The sequence below is a fragment of the Manihot esculenta genome, chromosome 15 (assembly GCF_001659605.2).
Source record: "Manihot esculenta cultivar AM560-2 chromosome 15, M.esculenta_v8, whole genome shotgun sequence".
NCBI classification, from domain to species: Eukaryota; Viridiplantae; Streptophyta; class Magnoliopsida; order Malpighiales; family Euphorbiaceae; genus Manihot; species Manihot esculenta.
The window spans coordinates 682089-709451 of NC_035175.2; the positions used below are offsets into that span (position 1 = coordinate 682089).

Genomic DNA, 27363 nt, shown 5'->3' on the forward strand with positions numbered 1-27363 from the left:
GCTTGGACAAGTTGCTGGGCGGTATGATTTTTTTCTTGTTGAATTGACCATGAAGCAGGCCAGGACAAGTTGGACACAAACCAAGTTGAGATTCCTTATCTCAGAAATGAGAGAAGACTAGGAAGTACATCCCTTGTTAGATGATATGAATCTGAAACTTCACATGTAGTAGTCCTACATATGATCCATCAGTTGTACTGGACACAAGGGATTAAGTTACTTCAGATTCTTTCTCAGTAGAGAGATTTTTATTTTTATTAAATGCGTATTTCAAATAAATACTTTGCATATCACATATGAAAATTTTTGCTTAAAATCATGATGGATGTTATTAAACATGTAAAGTGTTTGACAATGAATTAATTAAGTTACATGTTGATCACAACCACAATGTTGATTTTTAAGCAATAGACTTTGCTGAATTTAAAAAAGAAGCAACCTATGTTTGAGATGAAACCTTTTAATCATTGACTTGCACCCTTTTTTATATGATATTAAATAAATAACTGCATTTAATAAATTTTAATAAATGCAAAAATTGAATTTTTTGAAGAAAATGCTAGTTGACTTTAAATATAATAATTAATGAAAAAAATATAATATGATTTAAAAATAAAAATAAAAAAGAGCTATGGCTACTAAAATCTAAGAAATAAAAAACAAGAAAATGCAGTGAATATGCTCAACTAAGACAGATAATACTTTCACATATAACCTTTTAAAAATGATGAATGAAATCCAATAATAAGCATACAAGCGCGCATCCAAGTGTCGGTAACAGGGCCATAGAGGAGGGCGAGTCGCACGTGTGAGAATGAGCAGTTTTAAGCCAAATCATAAAACGCAAGATATTCTTTCCTTAATAACAATAAAAATAGTGGTAGTTGGTCAAAATTAATGAAAAACTTATTTAATTAAAGCTAAAATATACTTAGAATTTTAATCCCAGTAAAGATGTATGTGAAGGGCTTCAAGCAATAGTAGCCCACCAGCCTTGGACCTTCTTCTCACCTACCCTTCGGCTCTTGTTGCATATATATATATCAGTTAGCCTTTTTGTTTCCAAATTGTCTTCTACAATTCCTTTATATATTTCTCTCCTTTGTATTTATCATATTACCTTACTTTGCATATTCTTATCTCACCTCTTCACTCCAAACAACTCCCTTTTCATCTTTCCTTTTACCTCTCCTCTCTCTCTGTTTCTGCTTTTCTCTACTGCAAGGTAATGTAAAGATCCTCTCTCTCTCTATTACGCAGACACTCTTCTTTATTTATATGCATCATGGGCATGCTCATTCCATTACTGGGTTTCTGTGCTAAAAGAGTTTTGGTATTTTTTTCTTTTTCTGGGTTTTGTTGGTTCTTTTCGAAATTTCCTATCAGTCTATGTTTATTACGTTAATCATAATCTCCATGATGATTAATGATTGGGAATTGTTTAACAGGGGAAGTTGAGATGGCAGATTGCAACAGAAACCAAGACTTTTACGCATCTCAAGAGCTTGAGGTACGATAAACTCCACTGATTAATTAATAATAATGCCTGAATTCTTTTTCTCTTTCTCTTCGGCGAATCAAGAATTCTGAAATAACACATCAACGTAGAACAATGGCTGAAAACTTGAGGTAGAATGGTATAAAGGGGGTTATTATTATTATTATTATTGAAAATAATTTTTTTTAAAAAAAATGAAAGTGCGATATCATGTGAGTTTGTGGTGTTTGTGGCAAATAGGGACCAACAAAAACTCATCTATGTTTAATAATGCGATAGTTACTCGTGGGAGATTTAACGCTCCTGATTGCTTGACTAATTGCACGTTTTATATGGTGGATAACACGTGATTATTCTTAAAATGGAAGTTAATTAGAGGAATTCTAGAATAAGTTAGCGAAGATGGGCCCATGGTAACGGTAATATCATGAAATTGGGCCTAAAAGGAAAGGGCGAAAGAAATTTGCGTTTCTAATGGGTATTGGGATGGGATTCCAATTGGAACTTGATGTGGTCCCCACATCAAACGGCTATAACTCAGGAAAGAGCCTTTCCGCGTCCCACTTGGTTACAGATAGGGACGTCAGAGACATTTTCGGAGCGAGCTGAGATGAAGATGTCGGCAGTGTACATTTCTGTATACTGATCTATCGTACCATACTGGCTGTCAAGGGAATCACGTGGACACATTGTATTAATTAAAATTTTATATAAAATAATACAGGGATCATCCATGAACAAGAAATATGGAGGACTTGTGCCAAAGAAGAAGCCCTTGATTTCGAAGGTAAGCTTGACAATTTCACCAAGCAAGATTTAAACAAATACGTAACGTTTTTGCCGTGTGAATATGCGACGTCCGTGTTATTAACTGGTGCAGGACCATGAACGTGCCTTCTTTGATTCAGCCGACTGGGCGTTATGTAAGGTAATCGTAATCAATGCCCCACATGAGATGTTTCCAAGCCAACTAAGTTGCTGGCCTGTTTATGGTGCTTACCCTGACCTTGTATTGAAATATGGAACAGCAAGGAGCAGGAGTGAATCCAAAATCTACAGTGGCAATAGAAACATTGCGACCAAAATTACAGGTAACAACCATATAAAATAGAGGTGCTCTCCTGAGAATTTGGGTTACAAGATGCATCTAACATGATTTGAGGACTTGCAGAGAACACCTCACCAGCAACTGCCTCCCAGAAGACCCGCTTGTACATCTGGTACTCATGTGAGTAGTTCTATTAATCTATATTTTTGCCAACTCAATTTATTATCATAGTTTACTAATAATCCTTGTTTTTGGTTGGGTGCAGGAGAGTTAAGTTTGCGGTTGAGTATGGAGACTAAGAGATTCTCATTCGCTGGTGTGGAGAGGTTTTATAATCGTAGAAATTGTATACAGTGGAAATGGACTTATGGGTGTTGATCGCTTATTAATAAAGAAGCCTTCAATTCATTAGTTGGTTGAAATTAGATCACCTGTGTTGTTGCGGGTGGACTTTGCTTGGGTCATGGGTGCAGCAAACCTATTCATTCATTGTGTCAAGATCCCAGTCAAGCAATTGCCTACAATATATATATGTTAGAAAAGCTTTAACCAATTTAAATTTTAAAAAATAATAATATAATAAAGAGAGAGGGAGTGAGAGAAAATTGAAGGCACAAGAAATGTGGAACAGACATGATCCAAATTTACTATATTTCTCCATTTTTTTTCAAGTAGAGAATTGAGATGGAACTTATATTTGTGGTCAGTAAATAATATGACTTTGGCTATTCAAACAAAACAATTGAGACAAATTTAAATAAATATTAAATGATTTCGATTTTTTATTTCAGCTCAAATGATTTTTAGAATGTTTTACTCTTTTGCCTCCTATTTAACTTGTGCAAATTACTTTTGAATTTGATCGGACCAAATGACTTGCATGAAATTTTTTTCTTGAGTATATTGGATCCCCAAGGCAATTTTGGCTGAAATTGCAACGCAAATAACTTGGAATTAGAATAGAAATTAAACATAAACTGAAAAGGATCTCTCAGTTTTATGATAAATTAAAACTAAGCTTTTCCTTTTTTAAAAATTTGGGAAAAATAATTAAAAATGAGTTATACTGAAATAAACTAAATATATAATTGAAAATTTTTAATGTCCAATCACAAAGTTTATGTATGTTAAAAAGGAGAGTTATTGAATGATATACCACATCATTCAATCAAGTTATTTCATACTATATTTAAGTAGAACTAACAAAGTTTTGCCAATGTGAAAAACGTCTCTCTCTAACGTTTAAAAAGGAGACTTTTCTCTCAACCTTTTGGACTACTGCTTGGTTTCTAGCGGCACCTCTTAGTTGTCATTCATTGATCGTCCTCTATCTGAAGACAATTTCCTCTTTTCTTTCAAATGGGTTGTAAATATGTTTTTTAATGTAAATCTGAAGAGTTTTGATAAGGAGACTTTTTTTTTTTTTTTAATCTGCTGGTTATTTTTTGAGAGGCAATGGAGTTGCATACAACAACTTTATATCAATTGCAATACTTTAGATTTCATTGCCTTTTTCTTTTTCGATATAAATTGAATTAAATTCTAATATTTTTTTCTTAAAATGCCAAATAAACTAAATTCAAAATTTTTGAATCAATTAAATTCATATTAGTAATAAGTTCTCATATAATATATCGTAATTTTTTAATAATAAAAAATATTTTTATATAATAAAATTTTATTTTTTTAATTTTAAAAATTATTTATTATATATATATTTTTTAAATTTTCATGGTAATTAAAATATTAAAATTTTGAATTTTAAATTATAAAAATAATATTTTATTATTAAAATAAAATATATTATTATGTTAGGACTAATTTGACTCTTAACAAAAATATAAAGAATTTAATTGATATAAAATTTTAAATTAAACTTATTTAGTCATTAAATAAAAATATAAAGATTTAATTAGATTTATATCCCCTTAAATTGTTTATTCAACTGATAACTGCTGAGCTCTTATATTTGGGCCGCGGTTGAGCCCACGTTGAAGGCCAGGCCACAGCCAGCTCATCTAAATTCTATATGCAAGCAGGACAATTAGTGCGTAGTTCAGGTTTTATTCGGACATGCCGTTCAGATTTTATTCGGGCATGCCGGACCAAATAGAGTTTAAGAAGGTTCAGTTCATTCGATATGACAAATTCATAGGATAATATATTTTAATAATTCGAGATCGTATCTATATGACGTTGAAAGGTATTAAATAGCTGTTTAACGATAAGAAATAAGACAATATATTCATATGTATGGTCCTGAATAAAAATGATAGGGTGTATGAGTGTAGAACAACGATTATGTGTCGAAAGAAGACTAAATGTACCGAATGCATTTTTTAATTTTATTTTTTACTGAATCTAATATATCACCGAAAAATTGATAATTCATTATCTTAAAAATACTAATGATGCTGATTTACTGAATTGCTTCTATCCTTAACTTTAAGGATGTTTGAAAAGTTGAAACTCTATTGGGTCTTTCATCACTCAATTAGTTTATTATTGTATTGCGCTCTTGACCTGGTTGTCGGAGTGTCTTTTTACTCTTCCTTGATTCTTGTGCTCGATAATGGTTAATGGTGGTTTTAGAGTATGCATGGCTTCCCCCTTTCCTGGTCTTACTCCCTTAGGACAAGTTTAAGGTCTCCCCACCACATCCAATAGCGGTGGCATCTTCTTCAGAAGGATGGGTTCTTCCGGGTCGGATCCAACCCAATGCAACTAAGGTTATGGGCGACTGGGCTTCCGTGGGTTTACATTGAATAGATTGCCATGGGCTGTTCTGTATTCGGACCTAATCTAAATTCGTTTCTTGTACTGGGCCTCCAGGCCTCTTATTAGCAATGGATTATCTTTGGCGAAAAAAAAAAGTAGAGCTCGCCCGAAATCATATCGACACAAAGGTAACTGAAGCTTTTTCCTAACTCTTCAAAACAACCGACTTTTCTTTCCTTAGTTAGCACGTTGAGCCATTGATTGCTCCTCCTTCATTCGTAGAATCCGCGCTCAGCTGACACGCGTCGGAGTGGTCGGGAATCGGCGAGTTGTTGCCAAGAAGAAAATGAAGATCAACGTCAACAAAATAGCTCGAAAAGTCGAGGTCGATAATCGCTTTCCTCTCCTATACTACTGCAGAATCGCTGATAGTCTCCTTAGACAGGTTGGCTGTCCTCTTCTCATTTCCTCGGTTGGATTTTGTGTCGTTTCTAATCACGCAGCTTTTCGGTATTTAAATTGGTCAAGTTCTTAGTTTTCATTAACGTAAGGTATCATAATTTGCTTATGAAATGTTCGTCGTTACTGCATTTGATAAATGTGGAATTTTTTGTTTTTCTTTGATTCTTTCAATTTTTTTATAGGCGAATGTACACAGGGAGGAGAAGAATATTTTAGATTTGTATATAATACTTCTTAGATTTTCAAGGTAACTAGACGCTATTTTGCTGCCCACTTCTTTCCGTGTTGCGAATTATGTTGTCATTTGGATTTGGTGACTTTCTTTCCCCCTTTTTTTATCAGTTTGGTGTCTGAGACGATTCCGTTTCACGGAGATTATCAGGTTTTGCCTCAGAAGGAGAAAGTAGCTTATAGGAAGGTGAGCTAATAGTTCTTTGAGTTACTGGATGCTTTAGTGACACGGTTTTTATTTGGTTATCACTTGGTTTTTATAGAGGTTGTTAGCTGTATTAGATGAGCTTGAAGCTTTGAAGCCAGAATTCCAAAGTCAAGTGGATGAGCTGAACAAAGCTTATGCTAGAATTCAACACGGCAAAATTGATGGCCCAGAGACAATTTCATATGTTTCTGAGCCATCTTCTTCAGAACGACCCTCTGTTAATAAGGTTTCTTACTCGAACGCCAATGTGAAGCAGGTACTAACTTGAAAAGAATGCCCCATTGATATGAGCATAGCATCTCTTCGTTAACTGTTTATGTGATCATGACCTTTTCTAGTTTATTGCTGTTTCATCTTTTCTTATTTTTCGTAGTTTGTCTTTCTCATTTCAATTTTGCTTTCTGTGGTCTTAAACCTCTGGTGTGAAGCCTTCGAGGAAATACAACAACAATCATGTTCAAGTTTCATCTTCAATCTCCCCACAATTTGACAAGAAGTTGCAGAAGCTGTGAGTATTCAAAGAATACAGTTTTGCATTTAGAAACATGAGATGTGTGATTTCTTCTTGGCGAATGTTTTAGAAGTTGGGATCTCCTCCATTTGGTTCCTGACTTCTATTAAGTATTAATTCCTTTTTATGTGAGATGAAATGCTTCCTGCTTTGTCAATCAACTGACCATTGGAGGCACGCAGTTGCACAAAAAATTCAGACACTCAAAATATAATTGAAAATTAGGTTAGGCAGTGTATAACATCGGCTGTCTATATAAAATTCTACATTCTTTAGTAGGCTAAATTCCATAAGGATAGTACAATTAATTTCTTAATGTGTGCAGATCTTTTCATTTACCACTTCCCAAGCAAGAGACTCTGTCTAGACACTCATTCTTGGGCCCTAATGGTCTTCGTGGCCAATGGCAAGGACCTAGCGCAGAGACGAAGGTTTTTTCATTTTTTTCTCACTTTTTTCTTTTTTGCAAGAGATATGCAAAATGCATGGACTGATCCACCAAATTATTTGATACAGGTTCAGTATCCGACTTATACTGACTTGACATCTTCTGAAAATTCAAAGTGAGGACTTTTATGAAACTTCCTTTGTTGTCCACACCATGAAAAACTTTCTCTGTTTTTTTTGCCTGTCCTCCATGTTTTGCATTATCTTCATTATGCATTATAATGAAATTTACTATTGATTGTATTTCTTAATGCTTACTTGTTATCCTTTTGCTAAATGGTGATTGCTTGTAACATTTTTCTGTGTCATGTCATATATGGGGTGATAGCCTGGATCAGGCTGCAGAGTGTGGTACTGAGGCAGTAAAAGGTAGTGATGCTGAGAGCATTGTCTTTACAATGGAGTCAGTGCTCTCTTTAGATGACGGGAGATGGTCACGACCTGTTGAAAAGTTGTCTCCTGGATTAATCAATGAAGCAAAGAAAGATCCTTTCCAGTTTGTTGGTGTTAAGCAGCCTCCACCGCCTCCTATTCTTGCTCAAGTGCATGACTTTTCTCCAACGACTCCATTGAAAGTCGCAGATCCAAGATCAGGACCAGAAAAATCTTCCGAGGATGGGCTTCCTAGCTCAAATTCATATCAACATTTGCATGTTGTAGGTGTCTATACTGTTTTCCACGCTTTTTAAAGAATACGTATGCAAATGTGCTCTAATAAATGCTTGATAACTTGGATGCTACTCTCTTAGATCCTTCTAACACACTTGCAGCCTGTAAGCTTGATGGAAGATTTCTTGACATTAGCTCGTGCAAATACACAGAAGAACTTAGAAACATGTGGTGTGCTTGCTGGTTCATTGGTAGGTGAAGAAAAAAAATTTATAAGATGCACACACACAGAGATACATGCTTATTTCCTGAATGACAATTAGACATTGTACGTAGTTCGTTATACTTTTCACTCTTTCTGGTGTAGAAAAACAGGGTTTTCCACATCACGACACTTATAGTCCCAAAGCAAGAGTCAACTTCAGATTCGGTATGATAATGACTTTTTCTTAATTACCATGTTTCTTATACTGTTTCAGCTTTTTTTTTTGTGTCAAAGTCTTTCTTATTTTATGTTCCATGTTGTTTTAAGTTTGTTCATAGGCATTATGTTCAGCACTCAGAATTAACGAATGATTCAGAAAAATTTTCATATTATTTTGATTTTTGAGCCATGAAGTGCATTTATGCTACATAGGATTAAGAGGTACTGGATTTTAGGCAGTATCCTGAAGTTCTTTTTCATTACCTTTTATAGAATGGACCTATTTTTCTGCATTTTGATGCCTTTTACTTGTGAGGGGAGGCGCGTGTCAGTGTGTGTGCGTGCGTGTGTTTGTGCGCGTGTTTTGTCCTTAGGGTAATAGACCCATTATTCATTATTTTCCACTAGCATCAAGCAAATGCACAAGCTAAAACATGCAAGCTGAGGATTTTATTGCTGGCTTGCTGCCAACCCAACACACAAACACAGAGGCATATCTTCTATTGAGTTAACACTTAAATAACTCCAAACATCAAACAATGTTCTAGAATGCAAGGTAGCTTTATCTTCATATGCTTAAATGACTGAATGGTGAAAAGAACTTTGTAATTTCTCCACTTTAATGTTCAGATATACATTTGCATTTTAGTTTTTATATTATTATTATTATTATTTATATATGTACTGTTGATTCTATTTTCTTGAAACAATATTATGTCCAGTGTCAGACATTGAATGAGGAAGAAATATTTGAAGTTCAAGACAGTCTGTCACTTTTTCCTCTTGGCTGGATTCATGTAAGTGTTTCAGTAGTCACAATGATCTCTAATTATGAATTTCTGCTAAAGTTGGTTGTAGTGCTCGTTATAATTTTCATCATTTTGGTAAGCAAATGCATTTTATTCCCATTTTCCTTAGGGATTTAATGTCCTTCTCCTAGCAGCATATGCTTTAATGACTTATTATTTGTTTCTTACATTTATTTTCTGACACTTAACATTTGTTTCTTGCGTTTCAGACACACCCATCACAGACATGTTTTATGTCGTCTGTTGATCTGCACACTCATTACTCATATCAGGTACCGGCTAGTTATCCGTTTTCTTTTTGTATAACATTTATGAAGTTGGTGCACTAGTTTTGGATTTGTTAATAATAAATTATTCACTTTTGAGAGAATGCATACATATACTGTATGCTTATGTTTTCTTTGATCTTGCAATATTTGCCGTCAATTCCAGGTGGTTATTGCATTGAAGGCTTATAGTTCGCTATATGCATCCCTGCTGATTTCCCAATGTTCACAGTTGTGTTTTATTTCCTTCCTATTTTTCTTTTTCCTCATAGCACTGGTTCTCCAGTTGTCTATAAATACGTTTCATTATTGCAAATAATATCAAAATTGCACATAAATTGTTAACTCTGTTTTCAGATCACGTCACCTCATGTATCTGTTCTTCAGTTTCCTTTAGTGTCTAATCATATTGCAATGTTATGTATGGCTGAAAGACCTTTCTGTGTCCTGCTTACAGATCATGTTACCTGAAGCAATTGCGATTGTAATGGCCCCGACTGATGCATTGAGGTAGATTTATTTTTCATCTGTATAATCATTTCATTCACTTAATTATGATCGTTTGTCATTAGATGATCATTAATTTGTCCCAAAATTAAGCATATAAAATGTCTCAATATGATCATTTGTCATTAGAGAAAGTCTGGACAGGTTTTCACTTCAGACCAACCTGAACCACATGGGTGCACCTTGGTTTGTAAATCAGCTATTGTAATTATGTAGCCGGTATATGAAAAATAAAAGATAGAAAATTATGAAGTTACAAATGAATAAATAATTCTTTTAAAGTTTGATGTCACCAATATTTTAGCTTTTAATTAAAGAAACCTCTATGAAAAGTATGATAGTTGCTAGGGACGAAAGTCGTCTTCACTTTTAAAATATATAAATAAATAACAACTGTGTTGGCTAGAAAACTATCCTTGAGAAATATTTCTTCATAACTAATTAACAAGCTAACATATATATGCAATCAATGCAGTCCACATGGGATATTTCACTTGTCTGATCCGGGTGGCATATCTGTGATTCGGAATTGTCAGCAGAGGGGTTTTCATCCTCACGAGGAGCCTTTGGATGGGAGCTCAATTTATGAGCACTGTTCTCACGTCTATATGAACCCCAACTTAAAGTTCAAAGTTGTTGATCTTCGGTGAGCTGCAATTCTTTAGCAAGAGCTTTAAAGAAAACAATTTGTAAAAGAAAGTAAATATCTCGACATGTAAATCCAATTGGTGTTTTGAATAGAAACTTGACAATGATATATAGCTACTTCTTCTTTTTTTTCCCTTTCTTGGTTTGTACTCTCATGGTTAAGGATTTTAACTGTCGATGTAACAAACCTGTACAATCTGCATGACAATAAAACGTTCTTATAGGACTTGATCGAAGCTGTTTTTGGCTCCTGAATGTAAGGGATCGTAGTTTGGCTTCATAGATGGTGTTTAATTAGCTTGGCTATCCTAGTAGCATTTGGAAATTTAACGTGGGACGCCATTTTGAAATATGGTAAGAGATTGAAACCCGACGTTATTTGAATTGTGTTATATGTTATAGAAAGTAAATATGTTAATATAGCAAGTAAATATTGATAGATGGGTCAGTTGCTTAATTCTAGGGATTGTATAATCATAGACTTGATTTTTCTTCCTATTTAGATATCCTCTCTCATGTATAAATAGATTGTAATCTCTATTGTGAAATACAACAAATATTATCCTTCTACATGGTATCAGAGCTTTTCTCGTAGGGATTTAATTTTTCTCTCCCGTCAAAGTTTTTTTTAAGAAAAAAAAAAATTTTTTTTTTTTGGAGACTTAGGGCTCTGTTCATTTGGATTATCCATAACGGGTACTATTTGGATCTCACCGTCGCTGGAGTCGCCACATCGTTCCCTTGTCAGATCTGAGGTTTATTTGCCGTTCGGGTTTTGGGGAGGTGTTTTTATCGGTACTGTTCATCGGAACTGTTCACGGGGGTACTGTTCATCGGAACTGTTCACGGGGTACTGTTCATCGGTACTGTTCACGGGGGTACTGTTCATCGACACTATTCACGAGTACTGTTCATGTGGTACTGTTCATCGGTACTGTTCACGTGGTACTGTTCACGCCGGGTACTGTTTTCTGATTCTGTGTTTCTTTTGTTGCTATCGTTTTGGGTTTGTTGTCATGGTTGAAGTGAAAACCACCACCGTAACTGATGTGATTCTTATGATGACTAAAATCACGGAACACAAATTGAATGGATCTTCCAATCAAGGAGTTTTGATATCTGCAGATGAGTATGCACAATTCGTCCAATACCAGGCATCTCTAAAATCCTCTAATTCCTCCTCTATCACTGCAATTGCCGAGTTAGGTAACTCTACTACATGTCTTGTGTCTTCATCCTCAAAATGGGTTATTGATTCTGGTGCTACCGATCATATGTCAGGTAATTCTACCCTTTTGTCCAATCTTGAGTCTCGTACATCGCCTTCTTATGTTACTCTTGCTGATGGCACTAAATCTTCTGTCATTGGTTCTGGTCATGTCAACTTAACCCCTTCTCTTTCTGTATCCTCTGTGTTATGTCTCCCTAAGTTCGCATTTAATTTGCTTTCCGTTAGTAAACTCACTCGTGCATTGAATTGTTGTGTCTCATTCTTTCCTGATCACTGTGTTTTTCAGGATCTTTCGACGAAGCAGATTATTGGTAGAGGGAGTGAGTCAGAGGGTCTTTACGTCTTGGATCAGCAACTACCTCGATCTCCTCGATCTCTGGTATGCTCCACGCGTTTAACACCTTTTGATGTTCATTGTCGTTTGGGGCATCCTTCTCTCTCAGTTTTAAAGAAGTTATATCCACAGTTTCATTCTTTGTCTACTCTAGATTGTGAGTCTTGTCAATTTGCCAAACATCATCGTTTACCTACACTGCCTCGAGTCAATAAACGGGCTTCGTCCCCCTTTGAGTTAGTACATTCAGATGTTTGGGGTCCTTGTCCTGTTGTGTCTAAGTCTGGCTTTAAGTATTTTGTTACTTTTGTTGATAATTTCTCTCGTACTACTTGGTTATTTTTAATGAAGAGTCGTTCAGAATTATTTTCTGTTTTTTGTGCATTTTATGCTGAAATCCAAACCCAATTCAATACTTCCATCCGTATATTGCAAAGTGATAATGCTAAAGAGTATCTCTCTGGGGAATTTCAATCTTATTTGTTACAAAAAGGGATTCTTCATCAGTCATCTTGTGTTGCCACTCCTTCACAAAATGGAGTTGCTGAAAGAAAAAATCGACATCTTCTTGAAGTAGCCAGAGCTCTCTTATTCCAAATGAAGGTACCTAAATGTTTTTGGGCTGATGCTGTATCCACTGCTTGTTTTTTGATCAATCGCATGCCTTCCTCCATCCTTCATGGTGATATCCCTTATAACATTTTGTTTCCCACTAAATCTTTGTTTCCTATTGAGCCACGTATGTTTGGTTGTACATGTTTTGTTCGTGATGTTCGTCCACAGGTTACTAAATTGGATCCTAAATCACTCAAATGTGTCTTCCTTGGCTACTCTCGACGTCAGAAAGGGTATCGTTGTTTTTCTCCTGATCTGAATCGGTGTCTTGTGTCTGCGGATGTAACATTCTTTGAGTCCACTCCATTTTTTCCGCCATCATCTGTTTATAACACCGAGGGGGAGGAAGATGACCTCTTGTTATACACTGTTCGCTCTTTGTCTCCTCAGACTACTCTTACACCTTTCGCTCATGTGCCAGGTCGCCCTCCCATCTTTCATGTGTATTCCAGACGCTTAGAGGACTCTGACTCCGTTCCGCTACCTGCTTCTTCGTCGACAGATCCTGCTCCCACTGATCCTTCACCGTCTGATTTGGATTTGCCCATTGCTCTTCGCAAAGGTAAACGTACTTGCACTTATCCTATTTCATCTTGTGTCTCTTATGATCAATTATCCTCCTCTTCTCGTTGTTTTGTCACTGCTTTAGATTCTATTTCAATTCCCAAAACTGTTATTGAGACTTTGTCCCATCCTGGTTGGCGTGCTGCAATGGAAGAGGAAATGATGGCCCTTGACACTAATGGTACTTGGGAGTTGATGCCCTTGCCCCCAGGAAAGCGGGCTATTGGGTGCAAATGGGTGTTTGCAGTAAAGGTAAACCCTGATGGATCTATTGCTCGCCTCAAGGCCCGTTTAGTGGCCAAAGGTTATGCACAAACTTATGGAGTTGACTATTCTGATACATTCTCTCCAGTTGCTAAGCTCGCATCGGTCCGATTGTTTATTTCCTTGGCGGCTACTCATGATTGGCCCTTGCATCAACTGGATATTAAAAATGCTTTTCTTCATGGTGATCTTTAGGAGGAGGTTTATATTGAGCAACCACCTGATTTTGTTGCTCAGGGGGAGTCAGGTAAGGTTTGTAGACTTCGAAAATCCTTTTATGGCTTGAAACAGAGTCCTCGAGCATGGTTTGGCAGGTTTAGTGAGGTGGTCCAATAGTTTGGAATGAAAATGAGTAAGTGTGATCACTCAGTGTTTTATAGAAATTGGAGTAATTCTGCTTGTAGTATATGTGGATGATATCGTTATTACAGGAAGTGACATTGCTGGCATCACATCCCTAAAAGAATTTCTTAAAACAAAGTTTCATACAAAGGATTTGGGTTCCTTGAAATATTTCTTGGGAATTGAAGTTATGCGGTGTAAGAAAGGCATCTTCTTATCTCAAAGAAAATATGTTCTTGATTTGTTGGCAGAAACAGGAAAATTGGGTGCTAAGCCTTGTAGTACCCCAATGACCCCTAACCTTCAACTTACCACAGAAGACAGTGAGCCATTTGCAGATCCTGGAAGGTACAGAAGATTAGTTGGTAAGCTGAATTATTTGACTGTGACTCGTCCTGATATTGCATATTCAGTGAGTGTGGTAAGTCAGTTTATGTCCTCTCCTACTGTTGTCCAGTGGGATGCTCTGGGACAGATTCTTTGTTACCTTAAAGGGGCCCCAGGGCGAGGCCTATTCTATGGTAACCATGGGCACTCAAATATTGAATGCTTTTCTGATGCTGATTGGGCAGGCTCGAAAGTTGATAGGAGGTCAACTACTGGGTATTGTGTTTTTGTGGGAGGTAATTTGGTCTCATGGAAAAGTAAGAAGCAAAATGTGGTCTCTCGTTCTAGTGCTGAATCTGAATATTGAGCCATAGCACAAGCCGTTTGTGAAATCTTGTGAGTACGTCAACTGTTGGAAGAAGTTGGGTTTTCAAATTCGGTGCCTGCTAAGTTGTGGTGTGATAATCAAGCAGCTATCCACATTGCCTCCAATCCAGTATTTCACGAGAGGACCAAACACATCGAGATTGATTGTCATTTTGTTCGTGAAAAGGTTCAACAAAAGATAATATCAACAGAACATATCTGAACTGGAGAACAATTAGGAGATATTTTCACTAAAGCTCTAAATGGGACTCGAGTCGATTATATATGTAACAAGTTGGGCATGATTAACATTTATGATCCAACTTGATGGGGAGTGTTATATGTTATAGAAAGTAAATATGTTAATATAGAAAGTAAATATTGATAGATGGGTCAGTCCCTTAATCCTAGGGATTGTATAATCATAGACTTGATTTTCCTTCCTATTCAGATACCCTTTTTCATGTATAAATAGATTGTAATCTCTCTCTACACGTATATTGGATTGGCGTGTATGTTAATGTCATTGATTGAATGAGGTGCAAGTTACAGGACATGGGCTACTAACATAACATTTCATGACAGTGGTCTGGATTTGAGTGTCGGTCCTCTCGTGAATTGAGGACCACCTAGCTTTTCGCTTTTCATGAAGATGATATGAGGAATGCTTATTTCAGACCTTTAGGCTATATAGCTGTTGCCAATTATTGCCATGCTGCAAGTTGCTCACACATTGTAGACATGGCCTTAAATGATCGGTGGCCTGACCTCTATTTCTTTCATGCCTTAGTCATATATTCCTTGGAATTTTAGGGATTCCCATCGATGCATTTATTAAAGCAAGTTGGAAGATCATTGCGTAAGCAAGTTATGTAAACTCCTCTAACAAGGAAATTAGAAACCCTTGAATTCTGCTTTATTGGGAGGTATCCGAGTCCAATTTCTGTTGTTACCTTAAACATGCATCTGAAACGTAATAGTCAACGTTCAATCGACGATTTTAGGTATCGCATCCTCGCTTAACCATGCAACATTAATTCATGTCTTGTACATTAATCAATTCAGCGTTGCTTTAAGTTTGTGCTATGCCCTTTGGTTGCATACACATTAGACAATAAAATTAATATCCAAGGTATAACGTAATAAAATGGAGAATAGAGATCAACTCTCCTCCTTAATTACCACAAGGATTAGGTTATATCCTATCCCGACAGAACAACTTCGTTTAATTTATTCAGAAAAGGATTCGTCTTTGAGCAACAAGGGACAAAAAGGATGTAAAGGGTTTTGCATTTAACATGAAATGGGAGACGGATCGAAGCTCATAAGGATGCAGGGGCAACTATACTGGTGGACCACTACTGAGAGTGTTGTAAAGGTTTAGTGAGGCGACCTATCATATCATGTGAGCTCTGTACATGTAGAATCCTACTGTTCATAATTCCCATTAATTTCTCAGCAAATTTTTCAACAGCCCAAAGACAACAAACAAGTGGGTGTGCAGCTGGTTTTCCCTTCTCTTTTACTCACGCGCTGCTCAACCTACTTTCCAGTCAAAACTCACAACTCCTTAATTATTTAAACTGTTATGTCGATTTGATATTTAAACGGTTATGTGGAATTTGTTTGCATTATTAAATTAAAGCGGCATGCACCAACTGGAAACTCATCTCTCTATCTTTGGTGATTAACATTTGCAAGAATCTTCTCTTTATGGTTGTTGACTAATGTCTCCTGGCTATATGTTACCATTAATTACCGCTAAAGTATTAATGACAACTCCTAAGATCTATAGCCACTATAAAAATAAAAACTAACTACGAATACCAAGGGAAAAGTAATATATATTAGAGAAGACTCTCATCAAATATGCAAATAGGGGGAATAAACAGAGAATTCATTTGATGGGTGCACGTCCATGAGATCTGATGGTATATGTTTCCTCTGTATTTTTGTGAAAACATGATCGGTTAATAATAATTAAAGGATGAAACAAAGTTACTGCAGAAGATGTCCTACGTTATGATACAACTATGAGATGTTAAATGACACACGTGGCATGTTGAGTCACCGTTCGCAAGTCTAAATCATGACCTTCATTTCTCTGTCCGCCAACTTTTTATATAGCCAAAGGTACAGCAGAAACCTCCACAAACCCCAGTTCCCATCATCAGCTACTTCCTTTTTTATTTTATTTTATTTTTTTTTCTGAAAACTGAAAAGGGAACAAAAAGAGAATCACCTCCTCCTCTCAATCTCAAAAGTCAAAAGCTAATGTGGCATTGGGACATTTGCTGAGCCCTTGTACTGCACAGCAAGCATCTACAACAAATGGGAAGAGCACCATGTTGTGAGAAAGTGGGATTAAAGAAAGGGAGATGGACAGCTGAAGAAGATGAAATCTTGACCAGCTACATTCTAGTCAATGGAGAAGGCTCATGGAGATCACTCCCCAAGAATGCAGGTATATACATATTCTATAGGTTTAGAGAGATATAGCGCTCGAATTCGGAGTCCGTGTTCACATTCACTACCACTACTATTCTTATTGTATAACCCTCTTTCAAGGGTTTTAAATATTATATTTAATGTAGGAAGTGATCAATAATATTTTTTTTTAATTAAATCTTTGAAGGGCTGCTAAGGTGTGGTAAGAGCTGCAGACTGAGGTGGATTAATTACTTAAGAGCTGACTTGAAGAGAGGGAACATCACCAAAGAAGAGGAAGAAACCATTGTTAAGTTGCACTCAACTTTGGGTAATAGGTACGCCATATATCTTTTCATCTCTCTTTTTATTGCTCCTAATTTCTTTTCACAAAAAGCATTTTGATAATTTCGTAAGGAAAACTTTTAGATGCACCAGTCGGTTATGGACTCTAAAAATATTAAATGAGTCAAAATCTATTTAAAACAAGTATTTTCCATTTTTTAAAATATAAAATCTTTGTTGTAGGACCTCATACAAGGCAGAGATCATAACTTGCTCTCTTTAAGCTCTTACAATAGGTGAAGATGACACCAGAATTTTTTATTCTCAAAAAAAATCTTTTTCATTGACTCTAATTAAACTCTTTTAGGCTTTCTTTTAATTGCTTAAGTATATATTTAAATTAATAATTATCTTGAATTAAAAACTTACTTTTATAAAAATTAAAAAGTAATTCAATGTCTCTTTTTTCTTTGGTTTTATAAAGTCGATTGTTTGGTTTCAGCGATTTAAAGGAATTGAAATGAGAAATGACGATGGTGAAATCGAAAAATATAATAATTAATGATTAATTAATAAAAAATTATAATAAATATTTTTAAATATTATATTTAGTGTTAGACGTGACTGTTTTTAATTAATAAAAATTTATATTTGAAGCAAACTTCTGGAGAATTATGGTCTGATTCCGGTCCAATCCAAGAGCATGGGAAGTTATGCAAGTTTAAATGAATTTAAGCGAACGAAAATTCAAATCAATTCCAATTGATTTAAAACTTGAGTTAAACCGGACTAGATTACTGGTTTCGATTTAAGGAAATTGGGCCCCACGACGACTAGCATGAGTTGATGAGCAGAAAGCTTGAGCCAGGTGATAATGCTACTGCTGGCTGTATGGGAAAAACATATTACCCCTAGGCTATATTCATATACAAACTAATAATGCACATTAAATCCAAGGGGCCCTCATTAATTAATTCATACATCTTCTCACATCAATTAATTATTTCAATTTTACCAAAATTTTAAATTTTAAATACTTATATATTTATATAAGTGATAATTGATGTATTTATAAATACAATTAAAATTAAATAAATTCAACATAGCAATATTTTTTTTATTAAATTCTTATATTGTTTGTTTTTTTTAACATTAGTTATCCATATATATAAATTAATTAAATATATATATATATATATATATATATATATATATATATATATATATATATATATATATATATAATAAACTACACAAATTTTATTGAACAAAATAGTTCTTAATCCGAAGCACGTATATAATGTTTTTGTTTATTACAGGTGGTCTTTGATCGCTGCACATTTGCCAGGAAGAACAGACAACGAGATAAAGAATTATTGGAACTCTCATTTGAGAAGAAAACTTTACAGTTTCTCCAACAATAATTCCCTGTCCTCCTCCATAAATATTGCCAAATTAGCTGCATTACGCAAATCGGGAGGTGGTAGATCTGCCACTAGAAAACACAAGCCCAACACATGCATGTCAGCACCCAAGCCTAATAACATCGAAACCCTAGCTGAAGCAGTACCTGATCCACCCTCTCCTAATAATACCTCTGACGAGGGTAACCAGAGAATGGGCTTGGTCACCGAGAGCTTTACAAGCGAGGTGGAAAACTGTAGAAGAGGCCTCGGTAATGGTGGTGTTCAGGGTTGTTCATGGAAAGAGAAGGACGAAACATTTAGTGCAGTAGGAGTGACGTGCCCTAGAAAGGAAGGACAAACTGAGGACTGGGGACCACACGTATTGCTAGACAGTGAAATAAATATCCTTAAATATGCCCTGGAAGGTGAAGATGTAGATCCAAGTGGGAACCATATTATTGATACCCTTAATAAAGAGAGAGAAATTGGTGGCAGTGAAGAGAGAGGACATGAAGTGATGGGTCCAGATAGAGTGGCAGCAAATGAGCAGGAGAGAGCAAGCACCAGTACTGCTACTACAGCTTGGAGTTCAAATGCAGAAACTGGCGAATTATATAATTGTGGATCATCCCAATTTGATGAGGAATGGTATAATTTAAGCTTTGATTGGGAGAGTATAGGAGGCATAGATGATACTGTAATAAGGGAATTATGGGATGAAGGGGAAAAGATTATGTCATGGTTATGGGACTAATGACAGTTCATGAGAAGAATTCATAAACAATGGAGGTATCTACTGCTCTGGAGTGAAGTTATCGGCTGAATTTATGGCCAATTTGTTGTATCTGTCTCTATTTCATCAAATCCAATGATTTGGTTTCTGAATTGAAGAATTTTTGAAACCGTGATGATGAACTTACAAGTTAGATTTAAATAGTAGTATTTATGTTTTCTGTAGATCGATTAATTAATTCAAATTTTACTGTGTGGTTTTGATTTCTCTTTTGTTAAGATAAATATTTCTGCACTGATAGAATAATTATAGGCATGTTGCCTAAGACATCTGAGGGAAGATGGTGGATCTAGAGTATGTAGAAACAGGCCATGGTCATAAGAATATATACCCAACCTCAAGACCTGCCCAAACTAAAACAAAAAAGAGCCTAAAGCTCAAGAAAAGAAATCCAAGTTTAGGTAGCCAAACGGCCAGAAGGGCACCTCCGCCACCCGCGGTTGAGTCCTTCTATCAGTGCCAGAGGTCAGAGATGCAAGTGGAATCTAGGAGCCACCATTTCAAAACTCAAAACAGTAAACTAAAAGACCCAGGCACAACAGCAATGGCAAGCAACAACATCAGAACCAAGAAATTAAAATGCATGCCATGGTGATTAATGGCTTGCTTATTTCAGGCCTTGGAATAAGTAAATTAAAGAAGTAGTACTTTTCAGAAAGTGTGAAAACTATTTTGTTTGATTCGCATTGAGAATTATTTTTCTTGCTTATCATGCAAGGAAATAATTTATTTAAGTGAAACTCGAAAAGTTGAACTTTTTTAATTAATTTATATTAAATTTATCAAATTATCTCTTAATTTATTAAATTTAAAATTATATTATAAATATTATTATTTAAAATAATTTTATTCTTAAAAAATTAATTTATATATTAAATATAATTATATCATACTTTTTAATAAATAATTTTTTTAAGAAATATATTTTAAACCAAACAATGCCTTAAAACGCGTTTTAGATTGGCTCGGATGACATCTTTCTTATTGGGAACTGTCCATGTCCTCCTCTACGGTCTCATCCATTATGAGAAAGTAAATTAGGGAACTGTCCACGTCGTCCTCTACGGTCTCATCCATTATAAGAAAGTAAACTACTGTTTTTAATTGGACAAAAGAAAAAAAAGTTATTGTTTGTAAAATGCAAGTAATTTTCCATCTGAAGGGCTATACATTATTCGGCCATTGGGTTGTTGTGGTTGCTTTAACATCCCAACTCAACAGATTAGCATACAATATATACATAATCAAATTTGATATTATTTATAAATTCAAATTCCATGTATTAGTTTTCGTTATCTGGATATTGTTTATATAAATAAACAATAAAATATATTTTAATAATATTTATAATTTTCTTGTGTTATATTTTAAATAAACAAGATTAAATATTTTATTTGATTATTAAATTTTAATAAAAATATTATATATATATAGATATATATATATTATCTAATTAAAGTATAAGTTGATACGATGATTATTTGAATAATAATAATTGAGCTTGAGAATTGAGATATAAATTATTTTGCTTAATTGTTGGGGTGAGGCCAGTTTCTGATTCCGAGTTGGGCCGTGGCCATTTCCACATTCGGCTACAAGCCTGGAAATTAGAATCGAGCAGAGACTACCTGTCCCATTTTATTACATGCACCCGTATCAATAATCAATCCACAAAGGAGTCCAGCCCACTTAAGCAACATACCCTAAGGCCTCAGGCTCCGTCCGAAAAAACGTTCAGACCAATATAACTTCCACGGATTTTTATTACCTGAATCACGTCATCATGAATTAAAAAATATAAACATGTAAAATTCATATGCAAAATAGACAAGTCAGAGCCCACAGTGAAAAAGATGTAGGCAGGAAAATTTTCCACTTCTAATCTCATATAAACAAATTTTCGAAATACAATCAGTTCATAAGAAGCCTCTCAAGCCTTCCATTATATAGCGGCTTACCGACAAACATCCTATGAACGTTCACTGATTCACTAGGCAACTAATGAAGCAATAATTTGAGCAATGAGATGAAACATCTTACGAATACAAAGACCCCAAGTAAGACATCAGGGACTTTCAATGAACTGGAGGTGGAAAAAATAACTGCAATATATCTCTTTTGCAGTCCAGCCATGTTTTATCCACCTTGCGTCTATAGTTTGACCCCACTTCAACCAAGAAACCGCCATGCACACTTGTTCAGCTTGAGGCATCAACACCTTAGGACGTCAGCAACCACCTCGTCAAGCAGACTACTAAATATTCGGCCCTCAATCTCTGTTCCAAGGAAAAATGCATCAACTTCAAAGCCCATCCATTTTCCGTATTGACTGCTCATGTCCTTGTCTACAAGCTCATCCACCATGCAATCCCCCATGCCTTCCCATGCTGAGATCTCCTTCAGCATTTCTTCAGCTAACCGCTCCTTTCTTCTCACCATTGTTACTCCTCTGGTCCATGTTTTGTATCCCCCACCAACATACCGCCTACATCTTATGTCCAAACATTCATTCACGCAGTCAAATAATACCTTTCGCTCTAGCCTAGCCTCAACACCATCTCTATCCTGTCCATACAGTTGACTTTCCAACTCATTGAAGAGATGTGGGCTTATGATCTCACGAGCCTGACCCACTGCAAAGTCCTGAAACATAAATTCCAGATTAAAGAGTATCTTCTGCACATATTCTCTTTCCCACTTGATTGATTTCACTAAATCTATCAAAGGTAATGTATTGGCGTGCTTCCCAGCTGCAGTCCCTGTAGACATTGAAGAAGCAGAATCTGATAAATCTGTATCAGCATCCATATATTGAAACTTCTTTGAAGAACTTAAACCAAGAATCTCGTGAGCTTGAATAGACGAGCATTGCTTGCTCCCTGCAAGGACATTTTTAAGTGGTTATGCAATCTTCACTTGACAGTATATAATAAGCAGAAAAATTACCTTAAGTTTGAGAATTAATGGATAAGCAGCTCCTACCTTCAGTACTGCTGCAATCTGTGCTGTCCAAAGAGCTGCTACTTTCAGTTGAAATTGAAGGTTCGAGAACAGAGACTGGACTAGGCCGTATACAATCGAGCAGCTTTCTGCAATCATTAGATTTACTGCTGCACTCTTCCCTCTCATCAACACCCTAACATTTACAGTTACATCAATAATTGAATTTCAGCAAGAGAGAGGGGGGCGGGGGGAGAGGAAGAAAATGGGGAAAAAGAAGAGGGAAAGGGATGAAAATGATTGAATAGAGGATCCAAAAACGATATGCAAGAAGCACAGATATTATCAAATTGAAGAACCAGGTTAATTCACTAAATTAAACAGCCGTATTAATCACTCACAAATGAAATAAAGAAAAGTAAATGAAGAGGACAGCTATTGCAATGGAATCACTAAAAAACGCAAGACGTTGAATAGGTTTACCTAGAGGGCTTGCCTCAATGGAGATCAGTTATAGATTCACAGCATGTATATTAGAAATTCACAAGTTCAAAATTATGTCTGACTATAAATATACAAGTTCAGAAAAAAAAAAAGACTAAAAATACAATAGATCAGTGTATCCAGAAGCAAAAAGTTCAACAAAGAGATCTCATGTGCTTTCTTTTCTCTAGTAATTAAAGATTAACAGCTGTGTACCTGAAATAAGTGCTTCAATCTGAGTGCTGGGGTATCTGTTGAGAACAATATATCAGAATCACCACTGTTACCAGACTTACCAACTAGCAGCATATTTTGATCCCAGTTACAGTGTGACATTGGAGTAGTGCTGACTGCACTGAGAGTGGGCACTGGGTCTTGTGAAAACAACAGAGAACTTGAAGCTGATCCCTTTTTGACATAATTGCAGCTAGAAGACACCACATTATTGGTCAATTCCCTTAACTTCTGTTCCAAAAGTGTGCTCAATGCATCTCCTCTTATCACATTATATCCCACTGAAGATAGCTTACCACTATCAGTATCAAGCAACAATCTCTTGCCTCGATTATCCATGCAAGCATTGCTATCTTTGTGTACAAATTGACCACATGTTTCATAACCAGGAGTAGATCTCATCAATGGAGCTGTAAATGTAAATGAAACAACATCCATACCCTTCTTGTTCTCTTCTGCCCAACTAAAGTGCCCCTGATTTGACTCGATTTCCTTCCTGTTCTTGTCAATAAACATATTATCAACAACCCGATTTTTTTCTGTATGTAAGTTCCCATCAATTGATCGCTTCTTCCTGGAAATATGCTTTGTACTATAATTTGAAAGTCCCTTTTCATCATGTGTTACATCCAAGCCCAACTTTCTGGATCCGGTTTTGGAGCCAACAGTTTTAACTGAAGTTTTTTGCCCCAAGTAAGAAGAATTCCCAGTCATGGTCTTCCTGCCCTGTAAGCAAGAATCTGTTGCCTTTGCTGGCTTGTCTTTGTCTATATGGCAGTTTTGTTTCTGATTGTTCTGCCTGAGCACTCCATTATGCATGGAAGATTTTTTGGTCAAACTCTTTTGAATATTTAGTTGACCCTTGAAGTTCTGGCTAGAAGTAACCTCACACTGGTCTTTCTGGCTTAACAAGCCTCGACTGCCACTTGAATTCAAACTTCCCCTTTTCTGAACATTTACCTTTGCTTGAATTGCGAGTGAGATGGATTTTCCCTTATTTTTTAAACCAGAAGAACTTTCCTGTGTCTCAGGCGAAGCCCCAAAAGATGTTATCTCCACTGAACCATTCCAGCTTTTGTTCAAAGATTGCCCCTTAAGACACTTGACAGCATTTGACTCAGCTGGTCTTCTAGAAGGTTCAGCAAGCCTGGATGTTTTACTAGGAGCTTCTACTTTCTGTTTTAGCTCTCGAGCTTTCAGAGATGCTGCAGAAGGCCCAACCAGAGGCATTTTCTGTGCAACCTCCAGCTTTTCTTTAAGATCTCGAACTTTCAAGGGAACTGAAGAAGAACCAACCACAGAAATTTTGGCCTTTGCAGTAGTTTGTGGAGTAGGTTCAATAATTCTTGCAGCTGCTTCCATTATGTGAGCAGCAGTTTTACTTGGAATGAAACCAGGACTCTTTATAGGAGATAAAAGTTTATGGTGTGTAATTGGAATTGATTTAGCTGATTTTGGAGGCAAAATTTCAGTTTGGAACTTTTCAATGGGTCTGCTTAACACCCTCTGAGGCTTTGAGTCTAGAAAGTTCTGCAGATGGCCACCCTCCTTATTCAACAGACTTCCAGAGTATAAGATTTGATGGTCATGATAATATTCAAAATGTTTCCTCCGTTGAGAAACTTCCCTAAGAGATTGAGAATCCAAAAAAGGGGTAGTGTTAGGCTCAGAAAAACTGGATGTTGGCATAGAATCTAACCCCATAAGCCTGGCTACCACACCAGGAGCTTTAGGTCCACATCCATCATCATCTATTACTGATGAAGCACAACTATAATCACTGCTCCCTCTAATACTTGATCCTGCTCCATTTTCATCCTCATCCATCTGCAAAATATTGCCAATAATGTCTTAGATAGATTACTTAACAATGAAAAAAAATGCAATAACAAGGTAAACAATAAAAGATTAGCAACATGTCATACAAGATGAAGCCGAGTCATTGGCAAGTTCCCATCACTTCTCTTTCCTTGTTTTGAAGGCACTGCAAGATTGAGAAAACAAACTCATTATTCAAGTCCAACCGTAGCATTTTTTTATATTAAAAGCACATAGAAGAACTTATACCTGTTAAATCTGATTTGCTTGAAAACAACTTCTTCCGAGATTTTGCTGTCCAGTCAAACAGCTGGAAGAACCCACCTACATAGCCTCCTCCACTTTTTGAGACTTCTTTCTCAACCCCCATTTTCTAGAGAAAAAAAAGATAATGCTTTGTCTATGAGCAGATAGCCAGATAAAATGAGATGAATGAGGAACTCTATCCAAAACTGCTCATTTTCCAACTAAAATGAATTCCTTTAAGCATTGATTTATAGATTTTGAATCATTCTACAAACCAATCAATTAGCAGTTTCTTGGAAGGCCGTATGTTTGAGGTCCTACATTGACATCATACTGTGATGACCTTGAAATTTTCATGCTTTAATGGATTTTCCTCAGGGAAAACCATTCATGCGGCGCTGAATAAGTAGTATATTTCTGTCCATTGAAATAAAATTCTATTACCTGAAAACACTGGAACAGCCTCCGAAAAACTTCAGCAACTGAACCAAGTCAAATGAATCAGGATATAATTAAAAATTACTAATTACATTACCCTAAGTTACTGCTATTATCATCACCAATGCCCTTAGTGATGACTGCATCAGCACAACCACCTCAACCTATGATAGATCATCATTGTCACTTGTAATCCCCACCTCTAAAACCACCATAACCCACCAATAGCACTACATTCACCAAGATTTAGCTCTCTGTTACCACCATGCTGTGACAGCCACTGTCTCCTACTCCGTGAGGCTGCTGTCCACCACCTTAATGGTGATGCTCCACCTAATCTATCCTATCTCAAATTCAAATTAAGACTTCAACGCCACCTAATATGTCGTTAAAGTTTGATCTTTGATTTGCCTGATTTTGATTCGACACACATTTGATAAACTTTTAACATCACTAACGGAATAATAGAAGTTGATTTGATTATTTTCGTTGCCTCGGCTTACAAAACAAATTAACCGAGTTTTAGATAGAATTGAGTATAGACTATAGCATAAACACAAACCAAATGTAAAATTACTTCGGCATAATCTAACAAAGTTGTTGAAGCAAGTGGCAGCAATGCACTAGCATTGGCCAAATACAGTTTCAATTTTCCCGATTCAGATGCAGCATTTTCCCATAAGCAAACAGGTGGACCAAGGAGTAAAAAAAATACGATAACAAAACAGAACCTAGAAAAGCATTTGAAAAACGAGATGAAGATCGCAAAATGACAAATTCAATTCAGAGATCAATTTCTAAAATAAAAAAATAGAAAGCAGACGTTCTATCTAATAGCATATCCAAAGTTATTAGGAAAAGGTGAAAAATTAAAAGGAAAATTAATTCTTACATGTAAACAATGAGGGGAACCAGGTAAGGCCCGAGGATCCTTTCCTCCTCTCTTCCCTTCACTGTCGCTCTCCAATAAATGCAACCAACATTTGGGGGTTAGGGTTTGAGCTCATCTAGAGAGAAAGAGACGAGTAGTTAAGAACTTTGAGAGATTTATGACAGAATGTGAAGATTTTAGCTGAAAGATAAGAGAGAAGCAAAGAGCGAGGTTTCTGAGTGTGTAGTTCAAATGCATTAAATGGAGAGCAGTCGGGCAGACAAATGTTTTTTTTTTGTAAATAAAATCATTATTTTTATTATTTGTATTATTTTTTGAAAAATGTTTGCATTATTAAAAGGTTAAAGGTTATAACGTCTCTTTGGAAGAGGGAGGGATTTCAAACTTCCAAACGAGGACCTGCCCACTTAACTGGGTAGTTTGTGATAAAACGACATGGCCGTGTATCCACCGCTGTATTCATCAATAGAGACGAAACGTGGCAGTTGGGGAGATTAGCAGATCATCACAGCACGTGTCAATTGGCGAATTAGGGAGTGTATAGTTTTTATATGCACTTAGGAGAATGGGGAGAACGTATCGATATCGTCGGATGCGATCGACAAAGGGGAAGCTCTGGAATCCAGAACCTGGCCACCTTGCCTTGTCTTTTCTCTAAAAAAAAAAATAATAATAATAATAAATTCAATTACTTCAAAATTTAAAAAAATAATAAATCATTAATATTTAAATTAAAAAAAAAAGCTTACGTATTTAAACAAAAACTTAATTATGAATAGGAAAATTTTCTAATATAAAGGAAAGAAGTGATGTTATGGATGAATTTGAAATTTTAATTATTGTTAATGATGATGATTAACAGAAATTAAGCACAATACTGGAATATAAAGCGGAAGGATGGACCCATGGACATGACTGCCCAAGTCTAATTAGGATGTTTTATTAATTGTTTTTAAACACAGAATCCAATAA

At 35.9% G+C, this 27363-nt stretch overlaps 4 protein-coding genes across 7 annotated transcripts; 3 read left to right on the forward strand and 1 right to left on the reverse strand.

The window, feature by feature from the left end:
• The first annotated feature begins 1012 nt into the window (after positions 1-1012).
• On the forward strand, positions 1013-2954 carry LOC110601173. The gene is made up of 7 exons (XM_021738215.2): positions 1013-1225; positions 1449-1510; positions 2223-2285; positions 2379-2426; positions 2527-2589; positions 2670-2726; positions 2812-2954. Exons 2-7 carry the CDS (start codon positions 1460-1462, stop codon positions 2818-2820), a joined length of 291 nt encoding a protein of 96 aa, XP_021593907.1. The 5' UTR covers positions 1013-1225; positions 1449-1459; the 3' UTR covers positions 2821-2954.
• A 2479-nt stretch (positions 2955-5433) lies between these two features.
• LOC110602733 (AMSH-like ubiquitin thioesterase 3) lies at positions 5434-10622 on the forward strand. Of its 4 annotated transcripts, none has more exons than XM_021740326.2 (14): positions 5434-5709; positions 5909-5973; positions 6069-6144; positions 6221-6421; positions 6594-6673; positions 7002-7107; positions 7193-7239; positions 7434-7779; positions 7873-7983; positions 8100-8162; positions 8879-8953; positions 9175-9237; positions 9689-9741; positions 10214-10622. In XM_021740326.2, exons 1-14 carry the CDS (start codon positions 5611-5613, stop codon positions 10386-10388), a joined length of 1560 nt encoding a protein of 519 aa, XP_021596018.1. In that variant the 5' UTR covers positions 5434-5610; the 3' UTR covers positions 10389-10622. The 4 variants fall into 4 exon arrangements, with proteins under 4 accessions (XP_021596018.1, XP_021596020.1, XP_021596019.1 ...); XM_021740328.2 differs by having other exon boundaries at positions 7894-7983; XM_021740327.2 differs by having other exon boundaries at positions 7452-7779.
• A 5727-nt stretch (positions 10623-16349) lies between these two features.
• On the forward strand, positions 16350-19545 carry LOC110601457 (transcription factor MYB4). Its single transcript, XM_021738602.2, has 3 exons — positions 16350-16893; positions 17065-17194; positions 18461-19545. Exons 1-3 carry the CDS (start codon positions 16761-16763, stop codon positions 19299-19301), a joined length of 1104 nt encoding a protein of 367 aa, XP_021594294.1. The 5' UTR covers positions 16350-16760; the 3' UTR covers positions 19302-19545.
• Positions 19546-21196: 1651 nt separating this feature from the next.
• LOC110601091 lies at positions 21197-26647 on the reverse strand. The gene is made up of 6 exons (XM_021738100.2): positions 26392-26647; positions 25065-25188; positions 24923-24981; positions 22980-24824; positions 22323-22476; positions 21197-22219 (listed from the first exon to the last, which is right to left on the reverse strand). The coding sequence occupies exons 2-6, from the start codon at positions 25183-25185 to the stop codon at positions 21552-21554; spliced, it is 2847 nt and encodes a 948-aa protein (XP_021593792.1). The 5' UTR covers positions 25186-25188; positions 26392-26647; the 3' UTR covers positions 21197-21551.
• Between the last annotated feature and the right edge of the window lie 716 nt (positions 26648-27363).

What these genes read in the sequence shown, in the direction of transcription:
- LOC110601173 (XM_021738215.2), top strand. Translation starts at nt 1,460, where the DNA reads ATGGCAGATTGCAACAGAAACCAAGACTTTTACGCATCTCAAGAGCTT. An exon ending in AGAAGCCCTTGATTTCGAAG is followed by an intron (nt 2,286 to 2,378) that starts GTAAGCTTGACA and finishes TAACTGGTGCAG; the next exon opens with GACCATGAACGTGCCTTCTT. An exon ending in CATTGCGACCAAAATTACAG is followed by an intron (nt 2,590 to 2,669) that starts GTAACAACCATA and finishes GAGGACTTGCAG; the next exon opens with AGAACACCTCACCAGCAACT.
- LOC110602733 (XM_021740326.2), top strand. Translation starts at nt 5,611, where the DNA reads ATGAAGATCAACGTCAACAAAATAGCTCGAAAAGTCGAGGTCGATAAT. An exon ending in GTGTGCTTGCTGGTTCATTG is followed by an intron (nt 7,984 to 8,099) that starts GTAGGTGAAGAA and finishes TTTCTGGTGTAG; the next exon opens with AAAAACAGGGTTTTCCACAT. An exon ending in GCCCCGACTGATGCATTGAG is followed by an intron (nt 9,742 to 10,213) that starts GTAGATTTATTT and finishes CAATCAATGCAG; the next exon opens with TCCACATGGGATATTTCACT.
- LOC110601457 (XM_021738602.2), top strand. Translation starts at nt 16,761, where the DNA reads ATGGGAAGAGCACCATGTTGTGAGAAAGTGGGATTAAAGAAAGGGAGA. An exon ending in ATCACTCCCCAAGAATGCAG is followed by an intron (nt 16,894 to 17,064) that starts GTATATACATAT and finishes AAATCTTTGAAG; the next exon opens with GGCTGCTAAGGTGTGGTAAG. An exon ending in CACTCAACTTTGGGTAATAG is followed by an intron (nt 17,195 to 18,460) that starts GTACGCCATATA and finishes TGTTTATTACAG; the next exon opens with GTGGTCTTTGATCGCTGCAC.
- LOC110601091 (XM_021738100.2), bottom strand. Translation starts at nt 25,185, where the DNA reads ATGGGGGTTGAGAAAGAAGTCTCAAAAAGTGGAGGAGGCTATGTAGGT. An exon ending in CAATGACTCGGCTTCATCTT is followed by an intron (nt 24,825 to 24,922) that starts GTATGACATGTT and finishes AATATTTTGCAG; the next exon opens with ATGGATGAGGATGAAAATGG. An exon ending in AGATTGCAGCAGTACTGAAG is followed by an intron (nt 22,220 to 22,322) that starts GTAGGAGCTGCT and finishes ATGTCCTTGCAG; the next exon opens with GGAGCAAGCAATGCTCGTCT.